Below are 21,969 nucleotides of genomic sequence, written 5' to 3'. Positions count from 1 at the left end.
ACCCCAGTTCAGACATGGCCATATGCAAATCAGTCTTGACCCCGTGCCTCATGGGAACAGTCCAGCCCGAACTGCCATGCCATGTCTTCTCTGGACCGGAATCAAGCATCCTAGGACCGGTTTCTGGCTATCAGCCGTCATAGCTTGACTCCAGTGGCGTAGTGAGACGGGACCCATGTCTAGGCATACCCTTCCCACATAGGGCGAACAGCAAAACACACAAAATGATGGACGGAATGTAGCACATTGGCAAAATATTAACCCCCCCGTCACAGATCTGGGTTTAATCCATCGTTATTCTGCTCACCAAGCCACCCCAGTTCAGACATGGCCATATGCAAATCAGTCTTGACCATGTGCCTCATGGGAACAGTCCAGCCCGAACTGCCAAGCCATGTCTTCTCTGGACCGGTTTCTGGCTATCAGCCGTCATCAGCCAGGATAGCTTGACTACAGTGGTTAACTCATTCACACACATTGGCACAATTTAACATATTGGATCCATCTGACACTGCGGATATGTCAATAAAGGTGTTTGATACAGCCATCTGCCATATTTTTCATCGGCCCACAGTTTGAAAAACTATATTCCAGGGACAAATTAGTCAGGTTGACACTACATGAGAACATTGTTATACATTTGTGTGGGATTTGTAATTTTGGATTTCCATCTACTACTCAAGCTTTTCTTCCTGGAAAAGCAGATCTTCCTAAAAAAGGAGCATTTCTTCTTTGTGTCTGTTTTGTGGGTGCAGCCATACCTAAAAAGAAAAAATCGCTAACTCGCTAGGCAGTTTGCTGCAAAAGTCAGTTTAGGCAAAATAGATTCCAAAAAGAACACTTTTAGGTAACCTAAGGGATGTAACAAACTTTAAAACATTGACCTAGGCAGGTATTGTTCTAGATGGGCTGCTCCTTTTCCATAAGAGAAGGCTTTTGCTGTTAATCGTGTTCTAATATTACACATTTGTGGTGCTTAAACACTTTATTCATTGCTTCCAACATAAACAATGAGTTAATGAGAGACTACCGAAGAGCTTCCTTGGCCATCTTGTACTGGCATATCATTCTAAAGATGCACCAGTAAGGATAGTTAGGGAGGGCGGGCTGTGGGAGCTCAAAGGACATGCCTGATATGAGATGCAAATTTTAGTGGGAAGGCATGTGATAGGAGAAGCCATGTACATTTGCTACCTTTCCTGAGTCTATCTGATGTGATTGGCTTATTTCTTACATGAGTATTGTCAACTCAGAACTGTTAGCATTTTAGGGCATAACATAACATGTCCATTTGTAATATTTCCAAATACAAATGTATCAGGTAACTGTTTTTCCCAAGATCTATATCTTGAGCCACTCTTCCTGAGGATTGTAGATAAAAACATTACCCAGTTTGCAGTTTTGTGTCTGATTTTCTGTAAGTCTGTACGGCAGCTTTGCATCTCACTTCTGTGTTTTTATCATTTTGTAATTCATTTTTATCTAGCACCAACACTTAACAAGGGAATAACAAGTCAAATTTACCAATCTCAGCAGAACCTATGTTATCATCCACTGAATCATGAAATGCTGTTTAGGTATTTCAACCTGTGGTTTACAGGTTAAACAGATCTCTGCAGCAAATACAACGCATGCCTGTGTTGTCATACCGTAACTCCTCCTTATGACTCCCAGCACTCCCCTTAGCTCTTCTTTGCTAGTTCTGTGATTGATTCCCCAAATTTGGGTTACAACTGAAAGAGATATTCAAGTGCAGTTCAGGCATGTATTTCACACCATTTATTTTTTTATTTTTTTTATTTTTTGGCATTTGTACAGCGCTCTGTTACCCGTAGGTATCCTGGCGCTAAGTGTTACTCCTGAAATAGAGGCAGGTTCGGGAATCAGATGGTAAACAACCATGTCTTTAATGCTTTTCTAAAAGCCATAAGGTCCGTCAGTTCTCTGAGGGCGTGGAGCAGAGTATTCCAAGCTTTGGCTGCGCCAAGCACAAAGCTTCTGCCTCCCCACCGTGCCCTCTTAAAACGAGGCATCACGATCAAGCCCATGTCAGCTGATCTAAGATTTCTCATCGGACGGTACCAATAAAAGTGTCGCCGAAAGAATAAAGGTCCCTTGCCTTGTAAGGCCTTAAATACTAGGCATAGGGCTTTAAAGAGAATTCTCTTTCGCATTGGAAGCCAGTGCAACTTGACCTGCTCCTGAGACACGGAAACAAATTTGGGGATCCCCAAAATAAGCCTTGCAGCCACATTTTGAAGTACCTGCAATTTGTTAAGTACCCCCTGTTGGGCACCAAGAAATAACCCATAGCAGTAATCCAACTTTGCCATGACCAGCGTTGTGACCACTGTTTTCCTGTCACTGTCAGGGATAAATGGAAGAATCTTGCGGATGGATTTAAGCAGGTAAGCCACCGAGGAGGATAAAGCACTGACCTGGGGACGAAAGGTAAGTTGATCATCGATCAGCATCCCCAGATTTTTCACCTTCGCTACTGGGGTGGGGGCCTTGCCCATCTGGTCTATCCACCAGCTTGGGCTCCAGAAATTGGTGTTTGAACCAAACACTATAACTTCGGTTTTAGCCGAGTTTAATTTAAGGCAGTTAACTGCCATCCAGTTCCCCACCGCCAGCATACATTCCTGGAAATTCCTAGCTACTTCTTCTTCCTTCCCTGGTAATACCGACACCACAATCTGGGTGTCGTCTGCATAGGATGTGAGATCAAACCCTTGTGCCCGGATTACTGGCGCCAATGAGCTAACGTAAACGTTAAACAACGTAGGACTCAAGGACGAACCCTGAGGAACGCCACAGGGCAGGACAAAGGGTTTTGACTCATAGGCTCCCAAGGCCACCTTCTGGACTCTGCCGGACAGGAAGGCTTTAAGTGTGTCAAGCGCTTTCCCTTGGACTCCGCGGGCCTTCAAACGGTCAAGTAGAATCCCATGGTGGACCGTATCGAAGGCCGCGGAGAGGTCCAGCAGCACCAGGGCTGCCCTCCCTCCCGCATCGGTCACCGCTCTGATCTCCTCAGTTGTTTTAATGAGGGCAGATTCCGTGCTATGGTAAGGTCTAAAACCATGTTGAGAGGGGTCCAAGGATTGAGTAGCATCCAGAAAGGAGCTTAATTGGGCGTTCAACGCCTTTTCTATTAGTTTAGCTGGTAATGGGAGCCTTGATATTGGGCGATAGCTATTTGGATCCCTAATATCCAGGTTAGGTTTCTTTAGTAGAGGCAAAATTGATGCCTGTTTCCAACAGGCTGGAAAACCTCCTGTCCCAAGCATTATGTGAAAATGGTCACCAGCGATGGAACTATCAAATCTGGGGCCATTTTCATCACAGCCACCGGACACGGGTCTGAAGGAGCACCTGATTTTGCTGCTAACAATAGTCGCCTAATTTCTTCGCCACTTACTGGCGAAAAGCTATCAAGATTATGTCCTAAAGATGACTGCATAACAACTTCTGAGGGGGCCACCAGGCTATTCAACCTCTCCTGACTAGCGAAGGCTTTAAAAATCGTCTCCACCTTACTTTGAAAAAAACTGGCAAGATCTTCACATAATTCGGCACTTGCGGGAATAGCCATGGGTGCCGGGTCAGCCAGAGCTGCCACCGTCATAAACAATTCCTTCGCCGAGTTCTTAGCCAAGTTTATGCGGTTGGTATAGAATTCTTGTTTTGCCTTCCCCACCGTTTTTTTGTATATTAGGAGACTTTGTTTCAGACGACTTCTGTCACTTTTCCTATATTCCTTCCGCCAGACCCTTTCCAATTTTTTACATTCCAGCTTGTGATTTCTTAATTCCTCCGAGAACCATGGCGCTGAAGGCCGTGCTCTGGCCAGAAGGCGTATTTTGGGTGGGGCAAGGAAATTGCAGGCTTTGTCAATCCAACTAGTGTGGGCGAGCGCCGCCGCTTCCACCTCTAATGGAAGGGGCTCTTTTGAGGAGAGCAAATGATCTTCTAATGCGCTGCCCTAAATTTTGTTCCAGGCCCTGCATACCCTGGCTGTTTTAGGTGGGCACCCCCTACCTTGGGATTTAGGTACCGAGATGGCAAATAGCAGCGCCCTGTGGTCGGACCAGGTGAGTGGAAGAGATTTAGTAAAGCCCAGAGTGGGGTGGTTCAAAAAAATCCCGTCTAGGGTATGTCCGGCGTTATGCGTGGGACCATTAACCAATTGTTTAAGCTCAACCCCCTCCATCAGGTCAATAAGTGCGTAGGTATCTGCATCCATGGGGTTTTCTAGATGGAAGTTGAAATCTCCTAGGACCGTAAAGTCCTTGGAGCATAGTCCCTCCTCCAGAATACTTCCCACAGAGCTCAGAAAGATGGTTTTAGAACCAGGGGGTCTATAAACTAGACATCCCTTAAATGACTGGTGGTTGCCTAAGGTAAAGTTAAAAGCTACCGCTTCACAGCCGTCCACAGTTAACGGGTGAAAGAGAGCGTTAAGAGAGTCATGATAGATCACTGCCAAACCTCCACCTTTCCTCAATGGCCGGTCCCTCGTAAAGGTAAGGTAACCAGGTGGAGTGGCTTTAACTAAGTCCGGGCCGGAAGCAGCGTCCTTCCACGATTCAGTCACAAAAGCGATTTTAATATTTTCTTCGTGTATTAACAGCGCACACTCCAAGCTGTGCTTTACCAGCGATCTAGCATTCACCCGGAGGCACTCAAAAGTGCATTCCGCCGCTTAATGCTTTCTTCGATCTACTCTGGATAAAGCCTTGATGGGGGACATTAATACTGCAGGGATCGCTCTCGTGCAACCTACGCAGGCACGTGGGCTTGATGGTTGATCCTTGTTCAAATTTAGGACAACACAACTACGTTTTCTCCCAGGTCCCATCAAGTCTCGCAGTGTTTCTGGGCTATATGTCACCCTCTGTAGATCTCCCCTCAAGCAACCGGCAGCGTGCGTGGCCCTAGGCCTGGGCCAGGCTCGGACAGGCGCAGACGGGCTTGCCTTTGGCGCACCCGCTGTGCGCGTCCGCTACGCGGTCGCGTCATCGCGAAATTTATGCACCAGGGGAACAGGGTAGGAGAAAGACTAGACTGCTCAACCTTGGCCCACCACAAGATGGCGGCCTTCCGGCGAGAGTCCAGTCGCAGTTCCCCTCCCTGTCTCCACCCTTGAGCTAGGCTAGGGGCTAGAAGCTCGAAATCAGCCTGTCCCTCCTGCCCAGAAATCGGAAATTGCAACCAGGGGGTAAGTTAATAAAAAACGGTACCTTTTTAAAAAACGGGGTAAGGTGATAGAATTACCTCCGTTCTTTAGGATTTGCGCACCGAACCCAGTATTGCACAATAACACGCAGTAAAACTCAGAGACAGTTTAAAAAAGCACTAATACCTCCCTAGCTCCCGGCTCACGCCTCAGGAGCAATATTCCATGCATTCAATTGCTCTTTTCTATCATTTTTAGATATCACTTATTTACTATACTTTTTTCTTTTAACCGATCTCTAGAATCAGTAAATAAATACATTGTTCAGTGGTGTGTTATTTCTGGTCTACCTTGCAACATTAGATTTGCATAGGTGTTCAATCCCTGGCAGCACAGCACCCAGAATAATGTGCAGCATGGCTAAACAATTATAATGTCCAAAGTCAAAACCTATTGGTTATGCGAGTGCTTGTTTTAATTACTGCCCTAAGATGAGTGGGTAAATGAAACAAATGAGATAGAATTCGTGCAAAATCACGTTTATTTCAGATGAGTAAACCATCAGCAATTGCTGTGCACCCTAAAAAAACTGTCCTTAAAAAGAACAATCAGGTGGGGAGGGTAACAATAGAGGAATGAGTTGAGGAGGGGAATAATACAAGAGGGAGAACAACACAGGGGTGGTGTAGAAGCACACAACTGAGAAAACAACATGGAGTGCAAGTGAAGGGGTGTTTGGCAGGTGGGAGAAGCACACGAGAGAAAGCTTGCAACATGAGGGGGACTGCAACTCAGAGAGCACAGCAGGGCAGACATTTAGTAGAGGAGAGGAAGCAGTTAAAGAGATGGAAAACACATGCACACTTGTGGAGTGTTTGAGCTAAGAAACAATTAGTTGCCTAAAAATGAGCAGTGGAAGGAAAGAAGTCAGGCAAGAAATAAGGATGGTACAAGATGAACAAAGGAAGACAACAAATAAGACACAACCAAATGAGAGTCTACATTTCTTCTACAGGCCTTAAAGACGAAGCAAAGACTTCATTGATGGATTCTCAGATCTCCTCAGCACCTTGGCCATCCAACATGCCCATGCCACCCTCTTGGGTGACTTTAACCTCCTAGATAACGGCAGAAAACTCTTTAGTGGGAGGGCAACATTCTACCACATAGCTCATTCACGTATCCATGATTTTTAGTCATAATCACTTAGGATCCAAATTCATAATCTCAGTCTTTCTTCAAGAATTGTTCTCCAAGGGCTGGAATTCACTTATAGATTATTATAAAATAATTTCCAGTCTTTTTATGGCAGACCCAGTCAACGCACTTCCTTCCTCATAGAGACTTCATAAGGGCCTAGAAAATACATACATACAATAATAAACACTTACATCATGTTAAAACATTTTTCATATTTTCCCTTCTTTTTAAAAAATAAACAATTTAATTTTGTATTTATTTGTTTGTTTTATTTCACAAAGAATTTAAAAAAAACACTTTATAAATAAGTATGTGCCCAATGGACATACATCATTCTTTATCCAAAATTGCCCCATCTTACATATTAATCCCAATTTGTTGTCAATATTTCAGAGACTGTTGTCTTAATTCCATGTGCATCCAAACCACAATCATTCCCCAGTGATCATGGTGATTACAACTGTGCAGTGTCTAATTATTCTATTGATTGTGTTCAACATCCACCATTGTGAACGTGAGTGTATATTAGATACAGACAGGAGGATCCATCCTTTACTTACAACAAAAATCTCATTTCTTTGTTTTCATCTATCTGGTTTTCCTCCATTCCAACCAATTAAAACACTAATAAGAAAACAAAACACTTAATATGCAATCCTAATATATATGAATCAAACCTAATCCCAAAACAGTAACTACCAAACTTGTTCCTTCATCAATTAACAAACCGCCATCAAAAGTAGTCCTAGCAATTTGCACTAATACCAACTTTTGTTTACCTGTATCAATTTACAGGCCACCATTAAAATTAACACTTGCGATAGACCTTGCAGTTCACACCGGTCACATTCAAAATCTGCAAATATGTTTTACAACTGTACTTGACCCCCACCTGATTTTTGATTCACATTTAATTTGTATTCAAAGTAAAACAAATGAAAGGCATACGTTTCAAGTGTGGTTTGAGTTGTGTGAGTTGAAAGAATACGTGGAGAAAATGAGGGGATGGAACCGTGCATGCGGTTATTAAATGTGACCAGTGTGAACTGCCCTCGATGTTGACTCATATGTGACCCACATTCGTAGTTAAACAAATGGTAGGAATGAGTTTTAAATGTCTTTGAAGTTGGGAGAGTTTGATGAATATGGGGAGAAAATGAGGGCAACATGCTTGTGGATTGTGAACTGCAAAGAGACACCCCCTTCAACCTACCTGACACATTCAACATGCCGCAAAATGTCACACAAACAACACACTCCAAAGGCCATATCCATGACCATGTCATCTCACCACCATCAACTATCCCATGCAAACCACCCAGACCAACCACATCCTTATGTTTCTGATCAGCATCCTACCAAGAAACTAAGTTCAACCCATACTGCAGATACTTTCAAGACTTCCCATAAGCAACCTAATGCTTCACCTATCAGCTCCCCATCTGATGTCAATACTTTTCTAAACAACTCCAATACTTTTTGGGAAAACTATGTGGACATCCTCTTTCCAAATCATATTCACAAGTGCAAGCCAAATCCTTTGAAATCCTGATATTTAAAAGACCTTGCTAACTTTATAATACTGATATCCTGCAGAGCAGCAAATGCATCAGCCAAAGCAAAGTAAAATACCAATACCATCAATGAAGCCACCAACATAAGCAGAATGTTTTTCAAGACTATCATGCATGGCATTAACCCTCAGCTGGACCCACTTATTACACAATCCACAGAAAAGTTCAGTGCCATCTACTTCTTCATGACAAAATACAGAAGTTCCAATAGCACATCAAGAACACACAACACCACTTGCTTTTCCTCTCATAGGCTAACATTGCAGCTTCTGAACATTTCAGTGTCAACTTTTCAAATACAAAAGTAATTCTATTGCTTTTCTCCTACACTGTTCCACTGCATCTGACTTAGCAACAACTTGCTGTCCTAGCTTACTCCTTGCGTACAGTGCTCTGCATTTTAGCACTCTCACAGCCTTTCATATCTTCGCTCATTCCCCTCTAACACAGGTACAGTAACATTCATTCATCAACTGTGTGTTAATAGAAAGAGTTGGAGGTATACAAACAGCAATAGGAGTTTTTGACTGAATAAGAGAGAGAGAGAGAGAGAGAGAGAGAGAGAGAGAGTGTTAACTCCTGCTCAACGCGTCCAGCAGCAGTGATCACTTCTGCCGGAAATGTTCTATTAAAAAGTGTTTATTTGTTTATGTAACTAATTAAAACAGTCTGCATGCTTGTTAGTGGTGCTAGATTGGCTCAATGAGCTTACTGATCACCAGTGAATGCATATTCTGAGTTTCCTCAAAGCCACAGTATTCATGGCAGTGAGGCCACCATGAAAACTGTGGTGATGAGGAAACTATGGGGGCCCTGCGGAGTCCCCTGTTGTGTCCGAGCCTTTGGATGCAAGCAGGGGGGCACATGGTGTGCCCCCTGTCTGCATGCACCCCCATTCCTGCATGGCATGGACTGCATAGTCCATGTCGTCCAGTAACAGAATTTGGCGCTCCCATTGCAGTGCCTTTTCAATAGGCACCGCCGTGGGAACGCCAAAGGACCCCCCACCAAACCACGAGGTAACTCACATCTGGCAGGTGGCATGCTGTTAGGTTTGCCAGTGTGGGAACGGGGTGGTGGTGTAGCCTGCTTCCACACCACCAAAACGATCCAAATCATGTCTGACAAGATTTACCTTGAGCTTGGAGAAAGAACAATGTCTGTATTGTGTCACTAGGTACTGTGAAGTTTGAATACCTCATTCCTAACCTCTTCTCCAACTCCAGTTTAACACCTGTGCCCAATTTTTGCCAGTGTCATATTCTGTTCAGCAGCACCTACTGCAATTCCAGGTGTGACATTTCTAAGGATCTCATTTTTTTAAATGTATCTCCTCAAAACTGTTGCTTCATGTAGCTCTGTCATTTCACCTCAGTGTTACATTGTGGATAGATATTTCAGTATTTAACTACAGCCTATGGTACCCCACGCTTGATGTGTGAAACTTTCCAATAGTAATGTGTTAACAGTTGACAGACATATACAATATTGTTTCAAAATACAATGGATGGACAGCATGCAGCTGTTAAATCCATGTTGGTATCTTACAGTTTTAATACAGTTTGCAGTGTATACTGATAATCATTCAGCATAAATTAGCAGCATTATTGGTTTTTAACAACCAGAAATCATCAGCTGTGATCAGAAGTTCACTTTATTTGTGTAGATCATGGGAAACAAGGTCACTGGGACTCTAGTAGCAAGGTGCTATTTTGAGAAAATCATTAGTTTTGTCCTCGTAAAAGTATCCATCACAGTAGACAATCTGCACATTAGAAAACAATCAATGGATAGCTACGCTCGTGTCAAACAGCCAGCCCTATTGGCATTGCCAGTGCTTGTTTCCTTTGCAATGACTTGCCACCGCTTCTGGGATTTCCCTGGATAGTCCTTGTTTGATTCTAAATTGCATTGACCTTTTTTCTTCAATAATGGTAATGTTGCTGTGTTGTTAGTTCCGTGAATAAGTGCAGAGATTAGGCACCTATGAACACAAAACATTGACAAATCAGTCATCTAGGAGTTACCAATTTAGTAGTGATGGGAAAGTCTGATGTCTTTGAAGCAGTGGTGGAAACTCTTGTCATGTATTGGGAAGATATGTTCTTGAGGACTTTTCTCTATTAGACTTCAATGACTTGAGGTTGGATTTGATGATTCTGTTCGTTGTAAATCCTTGATCTAAGAATTGTTCACTACTAGTTCCTCAGTTTAAATCATTTGGTATTCTGAAAAGTCAGATATTCATTTACAATGCAAATTATAGGTTGAAGTAATATTGCAATATGTCAGCAAGAGTCTGCTTGTGTCTTAATCCAGAATCACCGGTACACGCATGCTCTAATGGTTCTCTATGTCATGCTAGAGTGGTGTTTTTAGTTGTGCAATAAAAATAAAAATAAATGTAAATGTAAATAAAAAATATATTTCCTGCTGATGTTTGGGTTGGAATAGCTGATCTGTTTTCCATGATTAAGTCAAATGAAATGTCTTTAGAGAGAAAATCATTTATTTGAGAAACAGAGAGTGCAACCATGGGTGTGGCATTTCAGCAATTAAATGTATATTTTCTACATTTTTCTAGTGTGTTCTCATGTATTCTGTTTCCTGCCATAAGCATTGGACAATACAGTACCCTTGTTCCAGACTACAGCAAAGCAAAGGTTGCTGTTCAGAGAATTGCTAAACTTTTGGAAAGGCAACCACAAATAGACAGCTATAGTGAAGATGGAAACGTATTGGTAAGTATAAAACTTACGCTTTCAAATATTAATTTTAAGCAAATCGTCTGTTTTAATGAGTTTTAAATTTCTTTTGGTCTTCTACATAACACGTGCATTTATCCATGAAAGGCCTATGCTGGAAAAAATCTATATAGTAATAAAGTATATGCGTCGTAAATGCTCTATTCACGGATGTCCAGATAAAGTTTTGAGAATGTAATTTCCTTTACGTAATGCATTTACTTCTGCATATTTTCACACTTTATATGCTGTTTCCATTTGTAAATATATCGGACATTTCTGTATTATTGGGCTTCTTTAGGTCCAATAGAAATGGTATAATATTCTAAAACATATGCTCGGTCCATTAACTTCCATAATCCACTGTGATATATACAATCATTTAAATATTATGAATGTTGTATCTGGCAGGATAGAGATGTAGTCCAAAACATAAGAGGGCATACATCTACATGATTAGGTCTCTACGAAAGACTCATTTGAGCCGAGAATGTCTATAATTATTCCCCCTATTAAGGACTGCTCAACTATTAGGCTTAGTACATCTAAGTGTAAAGTGAGCTAGCCTACGTGTTCAGCTGTTAAAACAGTCATTGTCTAAGTAATGTTATTGTGTTCACCTAGTATTCACCACAGAAACATAGCTAATCGATGACGGTGCATCATGCTCAAGGAGATTTTGCATCACAACATTTTAGGATTTGCCATAATGACCAGTCCAACAGGAAATGTAGTTGGATTTGATTATCTCCTGCTACCTATATATCTCAGTTATTGTATTATAGTCTGCCTATACTAGGCATTTCTAGACCATGACGTTCAAATTGCTTTGATTTATCATCCTTATATTATCACTGCTGCATTGTCACAGTTAGATGAATAATTTTCCTTTACACTCCATTTCTGACAAGATAATCATTACATGCAGTGTAAATATTACCAGTGAAGCCCTTTAACCCTGATGTGCATGGGTGTCTTTAGTAGTATGCAGTGACTCAAGCTGGAGCTGTTAGTCTCTGGTCCCACTCCTCTGCATGCATGATTTTGGATAATGATTGTAGTTTAGCATTCTGGTCGGTTTGACCCTTGTACCCATTACCTGGCCCAACATTCATTCCCTTAGATACCAATTAAGTCTAGTGTTTCATGAAGATTGACTTGTTAAACAACAGTCCATTTCTAGACTTCCTAAAGTACTAAAAGGGAGCCATGTCCTCTATACCAGTAATCATGACTGGGTAAACTTCCCATGGAGAAGAGCAAAGGATCTGTTGTACGCCATACATCAGGAGCTAGGGCTAGGTTATGTTACCGATATTTTGACAACAGCTCTGTTGCTTTGCTGGCTCAAACCCTGGTTGATTCCCGAATTAACCTTGAACCACCTGATTTTACAAGACTGTACTACGCTGGATAAGTCTGTAAAATTCAAATAGTTGGCGTACGTTAAAAGTATGTTTTCTAAATTAGGACGACCAGAGCTCTATGGGGAACCTGATAAGATTTGGAGGGAGGACGTATTGTGGGTAAAACTGAATTTTAAGAACCTCTTGTCTGTGGGGTGAGAAGAACAGGAGCTATGCAAACCCTTAGTTAGGGCCCATTATTTGTTAAAAACATCTATTAACATTAAACCATATCTGTTAATTGTTAACAAGTCATACCACCGATGGCTCCTAACTAGGTTGCGTTTTAATTTGATTCATTTATCATTGGGGGAGTTTCAAGGATGGTGTAATCCTGAAGATGCTGAACCTTGCCAATGTGATAATTTCTCGCCCGAGGACACTCTACATTTTATGATGTTTTGTGACTTTTTTCCCCATATTCGCATGAGACTTTTGTTACCTATCCTGAGAGGAAGGGGTTTCACCCAGGTTAGACCAGCGCTAGTTTTTCTTCAATCTTTGTGTAACCCTGGTGATATTTTTAATATTGCATCCTTTCTAGTAGCAGCAGTGAGGATTAAGATTAAGAGAACTTTGAGGACGTTACCATCTTAAGTTGCCCCTTGTGGTCCTCTGCTAGTCTCAGGTCAAGGGGTCGGAATGGGTGATAGGGTTTTATAATGATTTGAAATATTGCCTATGTATTTTAACTGTTATGCCTAAAGATTTGTAATATTGTTGTCTGTGTTCCGTTTTTGTACTTTTATGATTTTAAGTAATCGAATAAAGTGGATTGACTGACTGACTGAGTAAAGAAAATCATTTATGTTGCTTAACCTGCTGGAATGTGAGTTAAACACTTGTTTAAGCCATTAAGAAGTGAATGTTTTAATTTCAATTAAGTAATTTCTTTTCAACTGCTCTGAAGTTATATGGTGCAGAACAATTGGTGATTCTCTCTATACTGTAGTCATGGATATTCTCCTGTGCTCAAACTTCTCCCAGCTACTCCGAAACATCTGTCTTTAATATTATCTGTGAGCATTGGCTTGTATTCTCTAATGTATGGAATCAATTGTTTTATTTATGTAGATGATTCTCAGATTTGTATTTTTTAAGCTGGAAAGGCACTCCAGTGATCATTTACTGATATCACTCCAATATCTACTAAGTCAACAATCCTTTTGAATCAAAGTGAGCAATTCACTGAGACCTCAAATTCCCATCACTCATCAGTTTGACCATGCCTCTCAACATTATTAGGGTTGAGAATTTAAGACAATCTCATCATGTTGTTAAAACCTCAAAAATAACCACCTTTGATTAATTGTATCTATCCCATGAGGCTCTGCAAAAGAATCGGCCTTTGTTTATTGTTTTCCTAAAAAATATTGGAACATGAATTTTTCCTTATCTTGGCCAACAAGCCTACTACATCATTAAGGTGCAAGATACTGAAGGACTGGACTTTCTCTAAGGTCCAGCGGTGCCAGGGAACAACACCTGAAACCTTCGTGGGATACCTGTTCAGCGCACAAATGACAGAGACACGGGACACTTCCTTCGGCGTCAAAGATCAGCGTTTATTACTGCAGGGAGGCAAAAGTCACAAGAAGTACAACAGAGTGTAGGTTCTGAGAGTCTGCTTCAAATTGCAAATGTGGATCGCTCCTTTTATACACATTTTCGTCATTGCACAACACACGAACAAAAGGTTACAACTCAGTTCCCACAGTAAACTTCAAAAGGACTTCTTTCATGTTTTCAGAACCCCGGAACATAATTTCAGTAACATTGCCGGTTCCCAACTGTAAAAGCACATCTTCTCACCATTAGGCACATTCCACTCTAGTTGTAAACGAACGAAAGAAAGAGACAGGAACTGCTGCAAGGAAGACAGACAACAGTAAAGAAAAGAGTGTGAGGGTAATATCGGAAGCATGATCACAGGATCAAAGGATTCGATCCTAACACATGCGCGGCTGAAATAATAGACCGGCACGGCAAGATTACCCTCAAGCGGAGCCATCTGCCTTTGCAGTGTCATCCCCTCGTTATAAAAGACGCACAAAAGGAATATGCATCTTCCGCAAGGCTTGGGAACTAAGGGTCATAGCGCGGACAGTTGCCTGCTCGCTGACTACGTGAGGGCAAGAAACAAAATGGGTGCCGTATCTAAAATGGAACCCGAGGGTTCAGAAGAAGAAACGCGTAAATAAGGTGAACCCTTCCAAGTAGTGTAGTGAAAACGCGTACACTTACTAAACTCGTTATTTACGGTTCATAGATACCAAACTTGCCCATATTCGACCATGCCCAGAACATCATAACGATTCTCACGGAACCTCAGACGCTCCTTTTGCCCTCATGTAGGCAAGCACTAGTCGAAATCAGAATCGATTTCAATATTCATCAGATCATTCAGGTGTTGCTGGAACATCATCCTATCCATCAATGCCTCTTTGGTAACAGATGGCCTTCTTATACACGTAGTAGCACAAAGGCCACATAAGGCAGGACCACACTGCATGCAAAGACAACACGTGAACAGAAACGTCACAACAATCCCTATGATCATCAGAATCTTCCAACCCCATGTCGACATTAGGCCCCAAAACCATCCTAGAAGCGTCCAATCTCCCTCGTCCACGTGTATGGACTCTGAGATTTTATGCAACTTTGAGATGGCTTGGTAAACGGTTGGAGCGTTATCAGGTATGAAAATGCAGCAGCTCGAATGGATGACCTTACACACACCACCTCTATCTGCTAGTACAACGTCTAGAACCATACGGTTCTGTAGCGTCATAAGCCTATCCGCTTGAAGCTCTGCTGTCAGGTTACCAAGGGCGCTTGCAGTGATATTAGCAGTCGATTCAACCACACGAGTCAGCTGTCTCAAGTTCCTACTATTAACCATAGGACCCCAAAACGGTAGGAAACCCTTAAAGAAGTCTCCTGCCTCTTGACCAGCAGTATCCTCTCTACTAATAACGCCTCTCACAATTCTAGTCTTGTGATAATCTGAGGCAACAGTAAAAGTCGGTGGTAAAAGATTCGCGATATAGCAGGTGCCTGAGAAATCACGAGGCAACCATGTATAGGCACGATCATAACACACAAAATAAGTACCCTGGGCAGTCAAGAAGACAGGGGAAGAGAGCATCGGTAAGACATACGTCTCAGTACAAGCACTCTTTCCAAACTGAGCTCTCGGATTTTGACCAAGACCTTGCAGACAGAAGTGACCAAGGTGAGGTACGATCCAAATCGGAGACGAGCTCTTAAGCTGTCTATCACCCACTGATATACTATACTCAGTCTCACTCAGATCCTTATATGCTCGCACCTCCTCCTCTGGGATAAGTAATGCATCAAAAATGTCTCTATCCAGATCAGCAATAGCTATCGCCAAAGACTTGTGGTACGGGCCAGGACCAAGGTTTGCTGAGCGTGGCTCTCGATGGGGGTAGGAATCTAGTGCACTACGGAACATAGTTTGGAATGCTCGAGCTGACCCCTGGGGACTATAAGGAAGAACTAAATGCGGAATACCCTTATCCATGGTATGTGGCATTAACCCACACACCCAACAATTAGTGGTATTCACCACCAACTGATGCTGATGCAAGAGTTGAACAAAGGAATTGTTCATAAATTCCGCACGTCTGACTTGTTCATGTTGAGGCAGAAGATGAAAGGAATGTGGAGAAATAGTGGAGGCAGGATTCAAATCATGTGAAGGAGGAGTAGGCGAAATGGACGGCAATAATAATTGAATCCCAAAATACGTTCCACCCATCAGCAACATAGAAACAGTTAGGAACAACATAAAAATCTGCAACAAAAAACATTTTGTGCACCTTATGCAATTTAGATCTTTGCGCCGACATTTTCTCTCTTTTCGACAGCATAGTAAATTCCATCCTCTAAAAAACCGTCCGTGACGTTCTTGACGCACTTCGTTCTGAGTAGCGATTATCAATTCCCAGGAGTTCCCAGAAATCGACAAAAGAAATCGACCTAGTGTCAAAAACCGGCTAAATAGAAAGAAGTACCCGCACGGCCCTACGGTCAACCCAGATGGTAGGTTTTAAATGAATTGAACATTCAACTTAATATAAGTCTCTTAGCTGCACGAAAAGAAAAGGGTACACACAATATAAAATGTCCACAATATTCAAGGCAAATGTAAGGGGGTAATGTAAAATCAAAAATAATAAAAGTATTTTATTAGTCTTTATTGCGTGGTCGAAGAAAATATCGACATCTTCCGGGTCGAGTCTGCTCTTCAAACAACGGTTCAGATAGCAAGGCAGTGTTCGATTGTTCAGACAATAATTCAGGACTTGGACTCTCCAATGGTGATGACGTAGACAAAGTTTCGGTTGATTCAACAGGGAAGTCTGATTGAACTAAGCCGTTCTCTACAAGCTGAGCATCACTGAATGGTATATAGGACAAAGGTGTTTCTATTTCAGTCGAGGCGACTCCTTTCTTTATCCACGTATCTCCTGGCAAAGGAAGCGGGACCTTCTTTGTGTGGCTCGCATGTACCCAATGTTTCCTGCCTACCAGCCGAACTGCAGTCCTCGTCGCCAATAACACCTGGTGGGATCCCACGAACCTTGGCTCGAGATTGCGTTTTGGTCCAAAATTGCGGGTAACGACCCAATCACCAGTTTGTAGCCGATGACCAGGACCCTCTGTTTGTGCTGGTAGAGCCTCAAAGACCTGTTGATGAATCAAACTCAATTTAGCAGTCAGATCATAAAGATAGTCAATCAACATTGGATATTCAAGTCTGTCAAACTCCTTAGGTCTCGGAACTCCCCAAATGTTCGCAGGATGGCCAAACACAATCTCATATGGGCTAAGCCCTAATCGAGAGTGTACAGTCGCTCTGGTCGATAAGAGAGCTAGGGGCAAAGCATCAGGCCACGATAAACCAGTCGTTGCCTGAATTTTGGCAAATTTCAGTTTCAGAGTGCCATTGTATCCTTCCACCAAACCTGCTGACTGAGGATGATTAGCACTGTGGAACTTTTGATGGATCCCAAGGCCACTACATACACTCTTCATCACACTTCCCACAAACTCACTTCCGTTATCTGACCATACAATCCGTGGCATTCCATACCTAGGGAAATATTCCTTGAGCAGGATTTTTGCTGTTGACAGGGCAGTATTATCCTTAAGAGTGTAGGCCTCAATCCATCTGGAGAACGCACAAACCACAACTAGAACATATTTCAGATTATTGCATCTCTCCATATGGATGAAATCTAATTGGATAATTTCGAAGGGACATGTAGGAGGAGCAAAATGACCAGGTGGAGTGGGGGTGCCCTTACCAGGATTATACATCAAGCATACCATGCAATTCTTTACCACTCTCTCTGCACACTTAGTATTCCCATCATTCTTCCATACAGGAGACAACAACTTACATATACCTTTCGCGCTAATGTGTGATGTGCCGTGAGCCATAGTAACAACAGCAAGCACAGTCATTCGAGCAATTGCTGCAATTCGTTCTGGGGTCAACCTTCTCCCCTCTTTTGACAATAAGTGACCCAAATAGGTTACTTCTTGACAACAATATTGCAGCTTAGAAGGTGACACCTTGTGATGTAGGTCACATAGATGTTGCAACAATGATACTGTAGCAGATCTGCAAATACCTTCGGTATCTGCAGCCACCAATAGGTCGTCAACATATTGGATCAAAGCCGCACCCGTCGGTAACACAAATGCATCAAGTTGACTTTTAAGGGCTTGGCTGTAGGTCGATGGACTCTCACAGTAGCCCTGTGGTGCGCGTTTAAACCTAAAACTTCGACCTCCTAATGAAAATCCGAATAGATCTCTGCTTTCCTCAGCGATCGGAATACTAAAGAACGCATTCTTCAGATCGATCACCGTAAACCAGGAGGCAGAAGCTGGAATCAGGGTTAACAAAGCTGTGATATCAGGCACCACAGGAAACTGTGGGATCACTATTTTATTTACCTCTCTTAAATCAATTACAAAACGATACACAGGAGGTTTAGTTGGATCGGTTCGTTTCAAAATGGGTAACACAGGACTATTACGCAAATTTCCCCGAGTTTCTTCGATGACATCTTTTTCGATCAGGTCATAAATGATCGCTAATAGCGCTCGCTCACCATCAAGAGAGATACGATACTGAGGTATACATGGTAATCGAACATTCGTTTTCAACTGGACCACATAGGGTGGAATGTTTAACAAGCCCACATCATTGGGACCTGTTGCCCATAAAGACGCAGGAAGAGAACTCAATTCCGGTGGGAACTTATCCATTGATAGGTACATAGGAGAGATAACCCTCTGACCTAACGTAAGCTCCACTCCTTCAGGAGAGCAATACAAAGTCGCATATAACTGTTTTAACAAATCCAGACCCAAAAGATTCTCACCACAACCAGTGGATAGAATCAATGGAGCCTCCAGCTCACGAGGACCAATCGCAAGGGACAAAGGGCTAGAGACAGGATTGCTAACAGGAGCGCCAGAGAATCCAATGGAAACATTCGCTAAGCCAGACAAAGGTGCGCCAGGGAGTTTGGAATGCATGATGAAACTTTTTGCTGCATCAGTGTCCAACAGAAAAGGCTCAACTACGCCAGATGTGGCAACCGCAACGTAAGGCCCTCTCTGATCAACCGGAACTGACACTACTCCCTCTCTTTGTCGATGGCTGTCCTAGTAACGGTCGCCACAGAGGTTCACATCGTGTCCAGGTCTCTGTCGGATCATCGCTACAGGAGTAGCCCTTGCTAAGAACTGTTTTACTTTGCCCGAGGAGGAGGGAGTTTGACCAGCGCGGCCGCAGAGGAGGCGAGAGGCGCAGCCCCAGGACTGCGAGGTACAGCGTAATCACCACCAGCTGTTCCTCTTCCCGTGCGGGCTGCGCCCCCTCCCAGTGCCCCACCCCCTTTCACCTTTTACTGCTTTTAAGCAAGGTCGTCAACGCGCATAGCGGGACGCGCGCGGGTCAACGCCCGGGCGAAGCCTGGGCCAAGGGCGGGCCCTCTACGGCCCTCATCGGCCAGAGGAGGCTGGGTTGGGCCAGAGGTCCTGGTCTCTGTTTACCGTAAGTTGTGTTTCACTTCTTTATTGACCCTGCATCCACTTTCCCACGTATGATGGCAACAGTTGCTACTAGCCCTGTCATTGCGGGAGCAGACAAAAACGTGGGCTTGTTAAACCGAACCTTGGACGATTATTTTTTGAAACCAGCCCCTGAGGGTAACAAGGAGCTGCTGTTAGCAGAGAGGAGGGCTGATCGCCGCCGCTCAATAGAACGTATAAAAAACAGAACTTTTTCTGAACCCATAATGTCTGTTACATTGGACGATGATCTGATTATTACCTCAGCAGACAATTCGTTACTAACAGCGAGCGTGCCCCTTCTCCTTCAAGATTGTTTAGCCCCAGCAGTGTCACCTACCCAAAGTCAACAAGACTCACTAACTGTGTCGAATGCCCCCAATAACATTTCCAAGATTTTGATTTCACCTACAATTAGACCCGGCAAAGTTGTAAGAGGAAAAAGTTTGAGGCCACTGTCACTTAAAATGATTGGGCCCCCACCGCCTAAAAGGAGACGGAAAACAACAACAGCAAATAAGTCCAAATTAAGCCACTCAGAGTTTAGCAATAAGGCGAAGATTGACGCTATAACGTCATTGGGAGGCCCCGTCACTAAACAAGTAATAGTGGCCGCTTCTCCTACCCCAATAACTCTATCTCAAGCAACTACAGAACCAGATACTGTCTATACTCAAATGGAAAAAGATTTACAACCGGCTTCCTTCAAGTCTCTTTTGGACAATATCGAGTTGATTGTACGCACCTATACACTCGCAATGGCAGAAAGATTTAAAGGGGTGGAGTCAAGGTTGGGTAAAATAGAGGAGGACCTGACTAAGTTAGGGAATTTTGTCCAGTCAGAAGGGCCTCCAAAAGTGCTACAACAAAAAGTTAACACAATAACGCACCCTCCCTCAAAAAATGTTGTCGTCCCTACACCCTTTGTATCTTCTATTATCAACAGCCAGGCAGCTGTAGCAACTCCAGCTGCCCTTAACCGTTCACATGCGGTTGTGATAATACCTGACGGCAACAGTTCAAATAAATCTCTGTCAACAGAACTATTAATAGCTCAGGGAAGATCAACTGCTGCAACCTCAGACAGTAATGCTGCCACCACAGTTAATACCCTGATTAGGGAACCTAGTACCCTCCCGGATAGACATCTTAGACCTGATGGAAATGTGATTACCCGGGGGAGAGGGGATCAGACTAGGATACCGCCTATGGAACTTCCACCAGAAGCATTACCGTATGTGGTTGTACTTACTGGGGTCCCAGAACTGACTAAAGGAAAAAGAGAGGGATACTTTCAATTAAAAAATAAAATAACTCACTGGCTCTCGCTGTACAGACCTAAACCTAACCTGGTACACGGCGAAATAGTTCATGTCCGGCGCATGTCTTGGTTGGGGGGCAGAGCAAAGGATATAGGGGGAGACATTGTGGTCATAAACTTTAGGGATAGAAAAGCAGTACAACATATACTGAATTGGCCATTTGCCAATGAAAATAGTTGTATTGTACCACGTCCTTTGACGTATTTTTACCCCAGATCTGCTGTACTTCCCCCACAATACCCAACTAATAGCACCTATTTTACCCCCCAGTCCCTAATTATGGAGTGTGCACTGAATCCTGCATATATGCCCTATTTAGCTCCGACACCTGCAATGCAGGGGTGGAACACGATACCATTAACCCACAAAATAGAAGCAAAGGGTAGCATGTCACATCTGATGCCATTCACTCCTCTAGAGCTTTATAATAGGTTTGAGGCCTTTAGTGGCCTAGAGGAATGTGACTGATGTTTAAGGTGTGTAGAGGGTGCCGGGGAGGGTGACATGTTTCCCCGTATTACCAGGTTACAGGAAGAGAAGGGTATCTGCTGCGATGAAACAGAAACACATATTGCTGTAACATATGCTGATATGAATAGTAGTTCACCCGCTGTCTTATCCACAATGCCTTTTAGGATCAACGAGGTGTCTCCACCATTTTTACCTGCTATAATGTTTAATAATTGTGTCTCTGTAAATGATGTTGTTAAGGGTGTATGTACGATAGGTTGCCATGAAGATCTTCCTAGTACATCATTTGTATCCTTGGACTTTCCACCCATAGTTACCAACTCTCCTGTCTTGCAAGGGGTTCATGCTCCAAACCGAGAGCTACTAGAACCGGTTGCAGCAAGTATTGTGGATACGGGGATAACACAAATTGAGATACCAACCCCAACTCCCGCATCATTTATCAGTGAAAGTCTCATATGTCCAGCATTAGCCGATTGTGTGAACTTAATCTAGTGGAACATAGCCGGCTTGGCCGACAAGTTATGTGACCCAGCCTGGTTATCATTTATTAAAAAATTTTCCATTGTGTGCCTTCAAGAGACGTGGTTGGAGGACAAAAACGTCCATATAGAAGGGTTTTTAAGCTTTATCACTCCAGCGGTTGCCTCGATTAGGGGCAGAGCAAAGGGGGGCTTGGCCACCTTTATAAACCTGGGCTTGCTCTGTAAAATCAGCATATGTCATAATGATAACTTAAACATTCAGATGCTTGATTTAAAAAATGGCAAGAACGCTTTGACTCTCATCAACTTCTATAATGCTGATAATAGTAATGGTGGTTGTAACATTATATCCTTAACAGAACTATTGAGAAAAAACGTACACACTTCATCCCGGAACCTGTTGATAGCTGGTGACTTTAACGTTCACCCATGTGGAAATCCAGGCTCCACCCCAATGGGCTCCTTG

At 43.0% G+C, this 21,969-nt stretch overlaps 1 protein-coding gene across 2 annotated transcripts in view; it reads left to right on the top strand.

The window, feature by feature from the left end:
* Window positions 1–21,969, top strand: part of LOC144784686 (ATP-dependent translocase ABCB1-like) — a 1,804,387-nt gene that overhangs the window by 1,407,464 nt on the left and 374,954 nt on the right. For both annotated transcript variants that reach the window (XM_078663637.1, XM_078663636.1), the window contains one exon: window positions 10,541–10,697. In XM_078663637.1, the coding sequence (XP_078519763.1) occupies window positions 10,541–10,697 (157 nt within the window). The remainder of the gene's footprint in view (window positions 1–10,540; window positions 10,698–21,969) is intronic.

Source organism: Lissotriton helveticus, chromosome 10 (genome assembly GCF_964261635.1).
Source record: "Lissotriton helveticus chromosome 10, aLisHel1.1, whole genome shotgun sequence".
NCBI lineage: Eukaryota > Metazoa > Chordata > Amphibia > Caudata > Salamandridae > Lissotriton > Lissotriton helveticus.
Note: the sequence above shows the minus strand (reverse complement) of the source record. Positions and strands in the feature narration are given on the sequence as shown.